Below are 15,462 nucleotides of genomic sequence, written 5' to 3' on the forward strand. Positions count from 1 at the left end.
CAAGTTGAGATGTACATGCTTTGTGAATTAGCATGAACACAAGTTGAGATGTACATGCTTTGTGAATTAGCATGAACATAAGTTGAGATGTACATGTTTTGTGAATTAGCATGAACATAAGTTGAGATGTACATGCTTTGTGAATTAGCATGAACACAAGTTGAGATGTACATGCTTTGTGAATTAGCATGAACACAAGTTGAGATGTACATGCTTTGTGAATTAGCATGAACACAAGTTGAGATGTACATGCTTTGTGAATTAGCATGAACACAAGTTGAGATGTACATGCTTTGTGAATTAGCATGAACATAAGTTGAGATGTACATGTTTTGTGAATTAGCATGAACATAAGTTGAGATGTACATGCTTTGTGAATTAGCATGAACACAAGTTGAGATGTACATGCTTTGTGAATTAGCATGAACACAAGTTGAGATGTACATGCTTTGTGAATTAGCATGAACACAAGTTGAGATGTACATGCTTTGTGAATTAGCATGAACACAAGTTGAGATGTACATGCTTTGTGAATTAGCATGAACACAAGTTGAGATGTACATGCTTTGTGAATTAGCATGAACACAAGTTGAGATGTACATGCTTTGTGAATTAGCATGAACACAAGTTGAGATGTACATGCTTTGTGAATTAGCATGAACACAAGTTGAGATGTACATGCTTTGTGAATTAGCATGAACACAAGTTGAGATGTACATGCTTTGTGAATTAGCATGAACACAAGTTGAGATGTACATGCTTTGTGAATTAGCATGAACACAAGTTAAGATGTACATGCTTTGTGAATTAGCATGAACACAAGTTGAGATGTACATGCTTTGTGAATTAGCATGAACATAAGTTGAGATGTACATGTTTTGTGAATTAGCATGAACATAAGTTGAGATGTACATGCTTTGTGAATTAGCATGAACACAAGTTGAGATAAAAACTAACAAGTTCTTTCACAAAATTGTTTGTATTAATATTTCTCTTGTGATTTTGTGAACATCTCACAATTTAGTGATTTTTGGGAATTGGCATGAGATCTTTATCGCACATCAAAACCCATTGCAAACCCTCCCCTTGCAAATCCTTGATGATATTAGTATGTAACAGTACATGCATTCTGGAAAGAATCATGACAAAATGATTGTTTTAGTGATGTCTGGTTAAAGGTTTTTTCCTATTTTGATCATTGATGATTATTTACATAAATTTGTAACCCACCTGTCAACTAGAGTCATTCATTGAAAACAGTATTTCTTAGCTGATTGGCTTGATAAAAGGAAGTATGGTCTATCAAATTGCCACCTGCTATAACTAGACATTCCCAGAATGCAATGTTGTCATAATAATGAATGCTTATATTCAGTATTCTACCCTATATTATTTTATAGGGTCTCGATCTAATTTTCAAAAAAAAAATGTATTTCATCTATTTATTCTATTTAGTGTTTCCGACTAGTATAGTCAACTTAATCATTTTTCTTCCATTGTTCAAATTTGTCGCTCTCTTTATACATTTTTCTGGTTTTGTTTTAGTCATAATGCCTTGTCCTAGATTGTGCAGTTGTTATGCTCTTGATACATTGTGTCTGGCGCCCTCTGTGGCAGGTTTTTAAAATATGTTGAATAGATATGTTAAAATGGTCCGTTTTTATGTCTTGTATCAGATTAATATATATATATATATATTTACAAAGCAGTTATTGTAGTTCATCGTTCAATCTTGTTTGTATTCTCTAGTGTATAACACAAATGTTTTGTATATGTGACAGTAAAAGTGTTGTGACCTTTGAACTCTTCCAAGTCATATTTTGTATGAAATAAATACAGTTATCACTGTACCTATTGTGTGCTTTCATTCATCACAACATTTCCTCAAACCCAGTATTTCTGCTGTTTTAGAACTGAAATTCAATATGGATATGCACCCAATCAACTCTCACCTTGACTGAATGAGTTTGTGTGTATAAATGTGTACGATGTCCTGCTGTTGTTTCAATTCCAAACCAATTTTGACACTCCACTTGGTCGCCATTTCAATAAAATATACACATATAATAATTAATGAGTTATGTGATGTGTTGTCTCAGGAACATGCAAAACATCAAAGAAACCAGAGAGCTTTCACGTTTAACTTCTTGTCTATTCAGCTAATTTTCAGTTACATCAATGGCATTACTTTTTACATGTCAATACACTTGGGTGATCAGATGACATGTAACACAAAACTTTGTATTCTGATGCATACAATAAAGTAGTCCAAAAAACGTCACAAGTTATGACATCATGAATTATTGGTTGTAAGTTTCAGCAGAGACAAGGTTGCAAGATAAAAACATGTCCTAAGATATTTTCTGTGATATTTGCCGAAAGGGTTTGTGCTGACAAAATTCCGGTTGCTAACGACTAAGGATTTCAAAATGCAAGCTTTGAATGAACAAACATAAGGCAAAGTTTAAATTTGGTTTTGTGCGCTTCATCTAAATTGAGTTGAATGATGAATGGATTTAACTGAACATAAGTTTGTTCTATATATAAAGTAACGTAAACATCTGGTCTAATCAATCAGCATTTACATAATTTAAATATAATGTTAAAAACATGACACCATGACAACGATAGTTTGTATCAATATTTACGATAATATGTCCGAGTTTCCAAAGGAAGTTCTAAATGACTATCCACATTTACACATAGTTCAATGTGGGGGGTATCTGCACTCAACCTTATTAGGAAATGGTATTTCCAAATATGGAGTGTATACACTGAGGATATCTATCCATTCTTATTAGGAGATACTCCCATTGGTAAATGTAGGTCACTTGTAAGATTAGTGAACAGTGTTTCCTAAGTTAAATGCATAATTCCAATATGCTTTGAAAAGTTTTTTAATTGACAAATTTGTAATTTGAATCTTAATATTTTATTAGGTTTGAGAAATTGGACATCACCCCAAAGAGTGCTCAGAAGATCAAACCAATATTGGAACGCTGGATGTCAGATGCTGAAGAACGCTGCAAAAATGGTGTGGGGCCACTCACCGATGTTGTGGGTAATGAACCGTTAAAAAAACGAAAACGACGTACTTCTTTCACACCACAAGCGTTAGAGATTTTAAATGCACATTTTGAGAAGATTACCCATCCTTCGAGTCAAGATATGACAGATTTGTCGAATAAATTAAACTATAATCGCGAAGTAGTTCGGGTGTGGTTCTGTAATAAACGACAAGCTTTAAAAAACACTATAAGAAAACTCAAGCAACCGGAGGATGTCACGATGGACCAACATGGCCTATAAAGCTAACTTCTGTCACTGCTATGTTTGGTTCGCTTGTATTGTCAAATCGTCTTGTTGTCTTGTTATGTGCATTGTGTTGACAAGACAGTATTGGTGTAAAGGTATTGTATTTATTTGTCAAATCATGTACTGTGGAATACTTTATTTTCGCTGGATTTAATTTTCGCTGAAAAGGCTTTTTAGGCATTTTGTATGGAATTTATTTTCACTGATTTTTGATGAGTTTAATGTGAAATACAGGAAAAAAAGTATATTCGCTGGATTTTATTTTCACGGAATCATCCCTTCAGCGAAAATAGCGAAAATAAATTCCAAGCGAAAATAAAGTATTCTACAGTATGTTGTCATGAAAATAGATTCAATGATTACATACTATGTATTCATTTCATGAAAGAATTATTTATCTAACCATCTCAAACATGGTTTATTTAAGAAACAAGAGGCTGAAAGAAGACCCAAGACAAGTGTTTGGGACCACAACTCTCAAAGAAGCATTGCCATGCATATTATTGGCTTTTCTGATTATATCATGTGTATTGTATATTCTGTATTGATTAGAAATGAAGTACCTGCATTCATTTTGCATTTGTTTTTAACATTTGCATACTAATTAACTCATTTGCATAAATAATGTCATGAAATCTGTTGAAGTTGTTAATCAATATCTTTACCGAAGTTGCTTAGTATGTTCCGCCCTTTCATACATGTAAATACATGTAAAGTTACGTGTAACAACATCTTGGTTTATCAGCTACTTGAACGTATGATTTTAGCCAATTATTCATTTTAAAAAGAAACTGTTATTTTAAATATTGAAACCAGATTTGTCTGTTTATCTTGTGTACATGTTTTTTATATTATCAAATTATTATTCATTGCATTGTTTGTTTGTTTTTTTTTTGGGGGGGGGGTCCCAAATTACAGCCTTTAAAAATGAACATGCTATATTATCATAATTGATGTGGATGTAACAAATTAGTAAAATTGTCGTAATTCCCCTGAATCCATCAACATTGACAAAGTGAATCTACATGTTTCAAGGTATGACTTGATCTATTGAGGGGGGGCATCTTCCTAATGGTGTATATAGCAATGTCACACAGGGTTTCAAATATAGCTGCTCTATCAATTTTGTATTTCTTCTATTAATAGCGCATACACTTACGTAAATTACAGAGGTGTTTCTACGGTCAAAATAGTACCAGCAATGATTCAGTGTACGACCAACAGAACTTTTGGTCTATGTGCGCTTCTAATAGACTAATATGGTAGGCATAGTAATCTACTAAATATCACACTCAGCATTTCCTTGTTTTCAATCTTACTAATTTGTTAGTACTCAAAAGATGATACATGAGAAAATAATTCAAACAATTATTTGGCTTATTGCCCAGGGAATAATTTATTATTTTATACTATTAATGTTGTTCACCGTATAATATATATGTCTACATTGTTGATTTAAATTGTGTATGTAGAGTACTAGTGTGCTGATGTATTGCTAACAAGATTTTTTTACAGGAATTAGTAGTTGATTATTTTATAGCCATTATTGCTTCCAGATTTTTAAAAAATATTTATATTTTATATTTTTAAGTTATTTATATTGACCGATATACTTGCATATAAACTAGGACAGTAGGAAACCAAACAAACTGACTACTTATTCTGCCTCTTTGTCTTATTTTAACATTAAGTACCTTTTCAGTAGATTAGTAATTTGTTTTAATGTAGTTATGTCAAACTATTGCCTAACCCTTTGAATGTTGTAATGAAATTAAGTAAATTCGAATAATTGTTTCTATATTCAAAAAATTATAAAACGAAATGAAAGTTTTGTGCATCTAGTCCAAATTTACCAAAGAAATTATCATTAAACAAATTGATGGCATTCAGAGGGTTAGCCTCTGTCCTGTTAAGTATTGTACATGTGTAATGATGTCATTGTCAGTCCCAAGTCCAAGTTATTTATAATAATAAAAATTGTATTTTTATCTTCCAAACTTGATCGAAATTCTCAAAACCAGTTGTCATTACATTACAGAGCCTTACCCAGTGCTTTGTGTGCTTATACTGGAGAGTTGTGGCTGTAAGACGATTCTTGTTGTTAAAGCAACTCCTGCATTTTGTATAGCATATAATGTATGATTCATAATTATGTGTTATTTGTCTTCTATCATCTTGTATAAAAAGATGTTTTATAAGAAAACCACATTCTTGTGAGTGAAATGCTCTCACATATTCACTTTTTAATCACAGCTGTTTTTATGAATGTAAATGCTTCATAAACATGTTAAGCAGGACAACTTGTTTAATCCAGATAAATCCACACATCTTGATTAATCCAGATAAATCCACACATCTTGATTAATCCAGATAAATCCACACATCTTGATTAATCCAGATAAATCCACACATCTTGATTAATCCAGATAAATCCACACATCTTGATTAATCCAGATAAATCCACACATCTTGATTAATCCAGATAAATCCACACATCTTGATTAATCCAGATAAATCCACACATCTTGATTAATCCAGATAAATCCACACATCTTGATTAATCCAGATAAATCCACACATCTTGATTAATCCAGATAAATCCACACATCTTGATTAATCCTTAATTAAATCCTGCCAATCATAGATAATGATAACTTTGTGACAAATAAGTCAGGTTTGAAAAATGTGAGAATTTAAGGAATTCTACTCAAATAAATAAATGTATCATTTTTAGGATTCAAAAGTCAGAGTTCTGATACACATGAAATAATTGCAAACACAATTACACAATTATTGTAAAGAGTTTTTTCATGTATAATTCATGTCTATGGAGAATCAACACCAGCAGATATGTCTGTGCTAAAAGTTAAAATGAATTTCACTGTAAGGTAATAATGTTGAGGTACCACAGTCACTGTGCTTCTATCTTAGATAGTAAAATTCATGTTATTTATGATATGGCTGAGTATTGTAATACTGTAAACATTGTTACTGCTTTGTTAATTTAAGGAGGAGTTGCTGGGACTCTCGGTCCATAAGAAACTATTAATTTTCATCAATACCTGAACTTCGCGATTTTCCATGATTTGCAAAATTCATGAAAATGCAGTCCATGTTGACAAAAGTCAACTACCTTTCAATTACCTTTATCTATTAATTAAGTTATTAATATGCATACTGTATTTGCTTAATTAGTAGCACATGTGCTTATGTGAATGACAAAGGTGACTTCAATGTCAAAATCAGTCATGATGGAGCATACGTACATTTATGCCATTTTTAGTATATATAGTATATAAATACAATATACATGTACCTGTTGTCGATCAGCAATTGAATTGCAGAATAAACCTAGACATGATTTATGCAGACAGGGTGTTGACATTTGGTTTGAATGCGCAACCATTCTTGGAATGCACTTATGGCATTAACGCCGCCAGCAACTCAAAGTTATCAGAGTGAAAAGTACATACCCTAATAGTAATAATTAGACCAACTCACATAAATACTGTATGTTGATTGCTTCAATTTTATGAGGCTGGAATTCTCATAGTCAGTGAAAATCACCAACATTTTGTAGCAAGGAAAATATCGTGAGAGTCCTTGCGAACACCGTATTATTATAAAATCTAAATGGTATATATTGACCTACTTGTTATATTGTGAATTATATCAAAACTATGTTGTGTGCCAGTAGTTGAAAATCATATCACTTTTTCAGAAACATGAATGAAATATTTTTAATTAAAATGACTATACTTTTTAGAAAGTATTAAAATATGCTGCTATATTTTATCTGCTCTTTGGTTTAATAGCCAAGCCAAAGATGTCTTCCTTTTTATTCATTCATTCATTCATTCATTTATGTTTATCTGTGATATTATATAGTGCTTAAATCATGTGACACATTTGTCTTGTGACCTGTGACCTTGTTTGTACGTGCTTGGGTCATATTTTGTATGAAAATTGAATAAATATTTATGCTGTAGATGTCTATATCATGTCTGTATATTGCATGGATTGTAGGCACACACCCCACCCCACCCCACCCCACCACACCCCCACCACACCATACCCCCACCACACCACACGCCCAACAAAGAACCACCACACCCCCACCCCACCACACCACACCCTGCAAGCACCCTCATATATGTCAGGCAACTTTGAATGCAAATGTTAAAGCGAGGGAGTCGTAACCTGCGTATGCGTCAGATGGCCATAGCGTGTCAATGTTTACAAACAAGTGTCTACCCATGAGTCTTTGCATTTTCAGCGTGTGTTATCATTGCATGGGACTCGATTCCCGTGTGTGCACAAGTGACGACCCTCTCGCATTCACTATTAACTTCCCACAAAAAGTACCTTGTTTTGCAAAAAACTTGTTCAAAATTTCCACACGCTTAGAAATTATGTCAAATTTGGTTACAAACTAAAATGATCACCAAAATGTTTGGGGGAAATTTATTTTTCAAATTAAACTTGAAGAGATCCACCCCTTTATGAAAGAAGTAAAGTGGAAAACTGAAAAAATAATGAGATCTCCATACAATAGTTTATTTAGTTTCTCCATCTATAATAAATCCCTGGAAATTAGATATGTTCAATATACCATTGAAGACCCTTTACTATTATCAGCGATGTCATATTACTAACCACAATGCAATACTATAATGTAAATTATCACAAATATTATGCAACTTCTATGTTCAAAAGCTGTAAGTCAGTTATAAAAACTTGATCCGCTGTTGTGTTATGGACATCACTTGATTTATGAATATAAAAAGAATCTACCCCGGTAATAAATTTCTGTTGAATTCATTCTATATTGAGTGCGCCCTCTTTAGACAGAATACTAGTATAACATAGTAAACGAAGACTATACATGTATATATAATATCTTCTGTATTTATTTATTTGAGTGTGTCTCTATATATTTATTAGTTAAGTTATTATTTATGAGCCCTTGAGATATTCATGCTGCTAATGGAGAATTCAATCGTAGGCGTTCCCAAAATGCTTTTGAAAATAAGGTCAAATAACAGAGAAAAAAGTAAATTTACAAAACAAAACATGAAAAAAATGAAAGTTTTTTTTCCCTTTAGTGCGTGGTGGAATTTCGTGTGAATAATCAATAATGTTGTAATATTTTAGATGATACAGTCACCTTATAATATTAAGATTATTGTGATTTGAACATTAATTACTAATTTGAAATATGTTATAAAAACAGTGGTAAAAATCAAGTCTGGTAATCAGTGAGTGTGTGCGTGTATGGAAACGAACCCTTATATTTGTGTTATGTAACCCATATTGTGCTCAGTGGTGTGGTGTTTTAGACTAATTACTGAGAACATAGGCGCTATATATTTCACTGCCAACGCACCCAGTTACTAGTACTTCTTGTTATATCGAAAGTATTACTCAAGTCAACAAAAGTTAAATAAGGGATGGACCATTAGAAACTCTGGGGGCGATGGCAGGAAACTTTGCAAAATGTGTGTTTCTTTCACTTAGTTTTGTACTATTTTTTTCAATGACTAATTCGCTGTATTTTTTTCTCTGTGTTTAATCACAGTCCCAGGGACAAGAAAAACCCATGCATATTTATTTCTATTATTGATCCCTGCAGGATCGCCATCTCCCCCCAGAATTTCTAATGGGCCGCCCCTTACACAGCTTTACGCGCTTTGAACACAAACTAGTTCGCAAGATAGCTATCGTGAGAGGTCACTATCCCGGGAATACCTATACAGAAATAACTAGATTACAAACGCAACAGGAAGCACACCCATCCCTCGGTACTAGTGTACCATGCTCGGTATTTACTGGGAAAGTACATGTACTCTTTCTTTATTCCAAATTAACCGTTTACTAGTTTCCGTGTTCTCCACAATATCCATTTACTAGAAGAAGACTGAACTTTTCGAAACTAGATTGTTCTCACGTGACCCTAGCCCTGAGTACAGTCCTGTAGATTGGCCGCCTTCCGCTGATCATTCGGCCCCCACAGCGGAGGGAGGCCAACCTACAGGACTGTACTCAGGGCTAACGTGACCCGAGAGGCGACCATTTAAGAATGAGCTGTGAAAATGTATAGTCACTGAATCAGCTTAACGGGTGATTTGTGGTTGAAAGCAACATATACTAGTAGTTACATGTACTATGATATGTACATAAATCAGGTGTTATTTCTACAGGTCATTGTCCATTGTCCTTCTATGCTCTTTTGCATAAACGTAACACTCGTACACTGTGATACGATACAACCCGAGATAAACCTGCAAATAAACCTCCTAAACATGGTTTACTATAACCTCAACCCCGTCAGGTATCGTTAGCGTACTCATAGCCGTAGGCATTTAATAAAACAGTGTTTGAATATGTTGTATCATCATTTTAAGTTTAGAAACAAACAATTTCAACTCTTATAACAGCTTATTTTCCTAATCAAAACAAAATTTAACATAACTATAAGATATGAGATATATTTATGGGTATTTACAGGTGACAATGTAGATACATTTGATTGTCTACCAAGAAATACAAGACAACAAGTGAGATTTAGCAAAGCTGCTTGGGTAAAATCTAGGGTACATGTGCTATTAAGCCCTGGTTTGTTTACGACATTGCGACCAAATATAAACTCACCTTGCCACAAAAAATGCGTGATTTCCCAGTTTATCTATATATACAAGCCACAAATTAGTCTATATTATTGCGTTTTTTATATTTTAAAGTGGTACCCTAAAATTTGATAGATAAGTGGAAAAACGGCGGACTTTTCACTGATTTGAGACAAACACATCCCAAAAACACAGCTGGACTGTAAATATCATAATACATTGACAGAAAGATATGGCATTTTTGCGTTCGTTATTTGTGCATTTAATTGGATGGGGAAGATTAGGTTTTTGGAAAAAAAATGTGCCAGCAAAGACCATATTATTTCCCAACATGCTTTGCTGTTTATATATTTTACTGGTTTTGTGCTGAAACAATCACTTCTATGCATCTGTTTTACTGCTGAACTCCCGTGAATATTCCCCCACCTGCTACAGATATTTATGTGTGTGCAGGTTGTACAGGTCAGATATTTCAGGGGTTACTTGGCTTCTGACATGGAAGAGACGAGAGATCAATGGCTACCGTATGGTGAACAATGGCTACCATATTTATCAGTATTGTCAATCTTTAGCTATCATTTTAAGGACAGTTAACAATCGATATGAGCCAAACAGTAGTTTTGCGGTTTACGACCCACTCCAAATCTTGGATTATGATTGGTCAACTGGTCTAGCCGTGTGATCAATAAAGTTGGTTTGTATAAAAGAATATGTAAGCATTAGTGTCGAATGGAGAATTATTATGTGAGGGCGCAATTCTGTGTTATAAACCATTAGACTCCGCGCATGCGTTTTCCGCCATATTTGTTTACCTAAAGATTTTACCAACTTGTATGCAAGATTCTATCCGCTGTAATCAGATTGTTATCTTTGCCATCCAGCCGTATTATTGCTGAATTTGTATCTGGTGTTAAGATCTGATATTTTATGAAATTTGAGGCTAGAAATTGTGAATTATGAGGACAGAAATCTTTGTTGTGTCCTGTCGGGGGTTTCTGTAGTATATCTTTGTCATATACACACAGAATTAGGAAATAAAAGAACTTGGATATGTGTATCTTGATTGGACTCTATACCATTGTCTACGTGTCATATATCCCAGCGTTACACATGGCGTAGTCAGCAGGATTTTCTCATCAACATTCTCCATTGAAACCCTGACTGTTCCTGGATGCTGATCTGGATGAATTTCTGTGGACATAATTCTCGAAGTTGTGATGTGTCTTCATGTATGCAGACAAAGATTGAAGTCAGAATTGAATTGCTGAGACTTTTTCTTTGAACATATTCACAGTATTTATGCAATAATTAATATTTTTTAGTGGTGGTATTAGACATTTTTGTAGCTGTAGTTGTATACATTTGTAGCCTTGTATAGTTTTGTATGCTACTATAGGTTGTATCTGTCTACTGTTTTGGTATATATTGCCACCTTAGTGTACTTTTCAGGTCACACTGGTATCCAACATGTCTGACACTGAAGGAAATGCAGTTGTCACTGAACAGGAAGTGGAGGAGATGCTTCAGGCTATGGCCATTCTAAAAGCAACAGTAGCTAGGGAAGAAGAGGAGACTGAAGCAGCATTGGTCAACACTAGGGAAGCAGAGAAGGAGATAAAGAGATTGATATCAGAGCAGAGGTTGTCCAAGGCTGAACCCCCTTCAATCAGTCCACCTGGTTGTATGATATATGTGTCTCCCAATAGAAAACTTGACAGATTCACTGGTATGCTTGATAGTTCTGAACTCTTGATTGTAGATTGGATAGAAGATGCGAAAACAGTCATGGCATCAAGAGGTCTTAGTCCTCAAGAGCAAGCCACCTTCTTTATAGAAAATCTGTCTGGTAAAGCTTGACGTGAGATACTTGGTAGAAGTGAGAGTTTGAGTACAGATGCTAGTCAGATATTCACTGTATTGACCAAAGTGTTTGGTGATGGTGATAGGTTGCCACATTCGCAACAACCCTTTTTTTCAAAGAGAAAATGAAGATTTAATATCATGCTCATTGGAGTTGGTGAGTTTGTATGACCGTATTATTCGCCTGGATTCATCATTCAAAGCAAGAAGAGAGTTCAGATGTCTAAATACAGATCAGACTGGGCTGTCATTTTTTGATGCTAGAGACCGTGTTATGCTACTGATGAGGTCAGGTGAAAGGCGACCAAAACCTAAAGATGCTGCCACTGTATGTGAAGTAGCAGTTGATAAGGATTTGCGTGAACTGATTTCTAAACAGAGTGAGCAGATAGCAGCACAACAAAAGCAGTTGGAATTACTGACATCAATGATGCAGACCCAGCCCAGAGAAAGAAAACCCACAATGTCCAAAGATGGTAAAAAGCGATGTTGGAGTTGCGATGCAGTGGCACACTTCAGACAAGACTGTTCTAAAAGAAATTGTGGAGATGCTAACAAAACATCATCTGAGAAGACGAAAATTTAAAATTTAAACTAGAATGGCCGGCTGCAGAGAGCCATGTGGTAAGCAAGACCATGAATAATGGAGGCTCAATAATTCAGAAGGCTGTAGGAGATTGTCCAGAAGCTGTTGTGAAAATGGGGGGATAAAGATATAGTGTGTTTGATTGACACTGGAGCTGAAGTATCAACCATTACTGAGAGATTTTTCAATGAGCATTTGGCTTGTGATGGAGGCCTTGTTGATGTATCTTCGTTTATCCGCATTTCTGCTTCACAGGGATTAGAAATCCCCTACATTGGTTATGCTTTCAGTGACAGCGATTAACATGAGGTTCAATGGTCTTGGTTGGTTGGTTTGGTGTGAAAGATCTTGTCAATACCCCAGTTGAAGATAGAAAAAAGAGAATTCCTGGTGTTCTTGGATCAAATGTATTTAGAGACATTAGGGAAAAACTTGTTTGTCAGTATTGTGATAGTTACAGAGAGAAATTGTCAAAGACTTTATGTGTTAGTGATGTTAGACTCCTGCATGCTGTTGAGTTGTATCGACCAGTAATAAATCAAGAAGCATTTGCTACTATTCCTGAGGTTGGGTGTGTACGTGTTGCTGGTAGAAAACCTATTTTGATACCAGCTCGCTCACTTAATGTTATTGAAGGTTCTGTTCATCCTGCTGCCAAAGGGCAAGTATACTATGCTTTATTTGACAGACATCAGACTAATGTTGCTGAATTGCAATTGGGAGTCACACTCGGAGCAACATATGTGTCGATAGACCATAAAGGCAGGGTTTCTATGCAAGTTGCTAACTTCAGTGACGTTGATATTTACTTACAATCTCATACACCAGTTGGCATAGTTCAGTATGCTGCTCTAGAGCCTACAGTCGAATTTCATACAATCAGCAAAAATTCTGTGCATGTGCAAATGGTGCCTGAAAGCACTATAGTAAAAGACATTGTATAAGAGATAGATATCGGTGAACTCAATGATTCAGAACAGCGAGACTTGTATTATGTGATAGGGAGATATAGCCATGCGTTTAGTAAGCATGAAAACGATATTAGATCATGTGATTTGGTTGAACATAGAATAGCCACAGTTGATGATGTGCCTGTAAAGATACATTATCGTAGGGTACCAACACATCAGTGGGATGAGGTGAGAGAGTACCTATGCAAGTCTATGTGGTCCTTACGCCTCTCCTGTGGTTTTTGTAAAGAAAAAAATGGAAATTTGTGCTTGTGTGTTGACTATCGTGCATTGAATGCTAAAACCCATAAAGATGCATATCCTCTGCCCATAATCGATGAAGCAATAGACATATTGAGTGGTGCTTGGTACTTTTGCAACCTTGACCTGGCTCATGGTTTTCATCAATTACCAGTCTCAAAAAAACATATAGTGTTTATGTTGACATTTGAAGAAACACTGCAACAACCAGGAATGGTTCTTTCACGTCTGACAAAACTCAATCTGAAATTAAAACCAAGCAAGTGTCAACTATTTCACTCTTCTGTTCGTTATCTTGGTCACATCGTTAGTGCTGATGGCACTTCTCCTTTACCTGAGAAAGTACAAGCGGTACAGAGTTGGCCAAGACCACAAACTGAGCGTGAACTACATGGTTTCCCAGGTCTTTCCGGATATTACAAGAGGTTTATACCGAATTACGCTAAACTAGCTGCACCCTTGCAGAATCCACTCAGAAAACCTGACAACATATCCAGTCAGAAAAAAAGGAAAGCAGAAACATTACGTCAAGTCTAACCTACATCTCCAGATCACAGAATCATGGGATCAGTCGTGGGAGGATTCTTTTATCTGTTTAAAACAAGCTCTTGTATCGCCACCTGTGTTAGGTTATTCAGATTTTAAATCACGCTTTATATTGGAGACTGATGCCAGGTGCCGAATTTACTGTTTTCACAGACAACAACCCTTTAAGTTATTTGTTAACAACTGCTAAAGTAGGAGCCATAGAAACTAGATAGGCAGCCGATTTAGCCCAGTTTAACTTTTCTGTAAAGTATAGGTCTGGTAGAAGTAACCAAAATGCAGACGCGTTGAGTAGAAAGAAGAGTCACAGTGACAAGGCAAAGTATGCTAGACTTGAGGAGACATCAGTAGACATTCTTACTCACAAATTTCCAATTCAAAAACTCTCCACTTCGTTACCTAAACCAACTTGCATCCAAGCACAACAAGCAACTGCTAAAGTGTTACTAAATGAGATACAAGCAAAGTCTCATAAAATCGAACCACAAGCAATTTCAACATTTCTGTCTATTTCAAAGACAGACTTAAAACAGATACAGTTAGCTGACGAAGCTGTAGGAATGCTTTGGTACTACTGGTATTCTACTCATTCGCCCACTAATTGTCAACTGATGATAGAAACTAAGTCGGTGGGCAAACTACACCACAATTGGAAACGGATCCATGAAGAAGATTTACAATAGCTTAGGTTAGGTTCCCTAGTTGCTTCCAGACCACTTGATATACTAGCCATGGATTTCACAGTTCTGGAACCTAGCTCAAACGGTACTGAAATTGTTCTTGTTATCACGGATGTGTTCACTAAATTTACTCAGGCTATTCCCACAAAAGATCAAAAAGCTATAACAGTTGCCTGTGTACTTGTCCGTGATTGGTTCACACGATTTGGGGTACCTCAACGCATTCACTCTGATCAAGGACGCAACTTTGAGAGCAAAATGATTCAAGAACTCACGGTGTAAGAAAGAGTCGTACCACACCGTACCACCCTGAGGGCAATGGTCAATGTGAAAGATTTAACCGTACTCTCTAAGACCGTTTGTGCACAATACTGACAGCTAAGAAACAAAACGAAATGGCCTAAGTACTTACCTGAGCTTACATATGCTTACAATATTACTCCCCATTCTTCTACTGGCTATTCACCACATTATCTTTTCTTTGGGAGAGAACCAGCTCTACCTATAGACAATCTACTTGGGAATGTGACTGGAGAAGATAATGAAAACCAGATGGAGGAGTGGGTTGCAGAACACCAGAAAAGGCTGTCTGAGGCTTTCGCTGCTGCATCAGCGAACACAGAGAGAGAGGCTTTGAG

At 35.5% G+C, this 15,462-nt stretch overlaps 1 protein-coding gene across 3 annotated transcripts in view; it reads left to right on the forward strand.

Moving 5' to 3' along the window:
• LOC100373046 (uncharacterized) overlaps positions 1–7,311 on the forward strand; it is a 56,594-nt gene extending 49,283 nt beyond the window's left edge. For 2 of the 3 annotated variants that reach the window (XM_085501517.1, XM_085501518.1), the window contains exon 8: positions 2,940–7,311. In XM_085501517.1, the coding sequence (XP_085357643.1) occupies positions 2,940–3,309 (370 nt within the window). In that variant the 3' untranslated portion in view covers positions 3,310–7,311. The remainder of the gene's footprint in view (positions 1–2,939) is intronic. The other variant, XR_014929937.1, reaches the window with a different exon arrangement.
• Positions 7,312–15,462: the final 8,151 nt, after the last annotated feature.

This window comes from Saccoglossus kowalevskii, chromosome 7 (genome assembly GCF_978046115.1).
Source record: "Saccoglossus kowalevskii chromosome 7, keSacKowa6.1, whole genome shotgun sequence".
NCBI lineage: Eukaryota > Metazoa > Hemichordata > Enteropneusta > Harrimaniidae > Saccoglossus > Saccoglossus kowalevskii.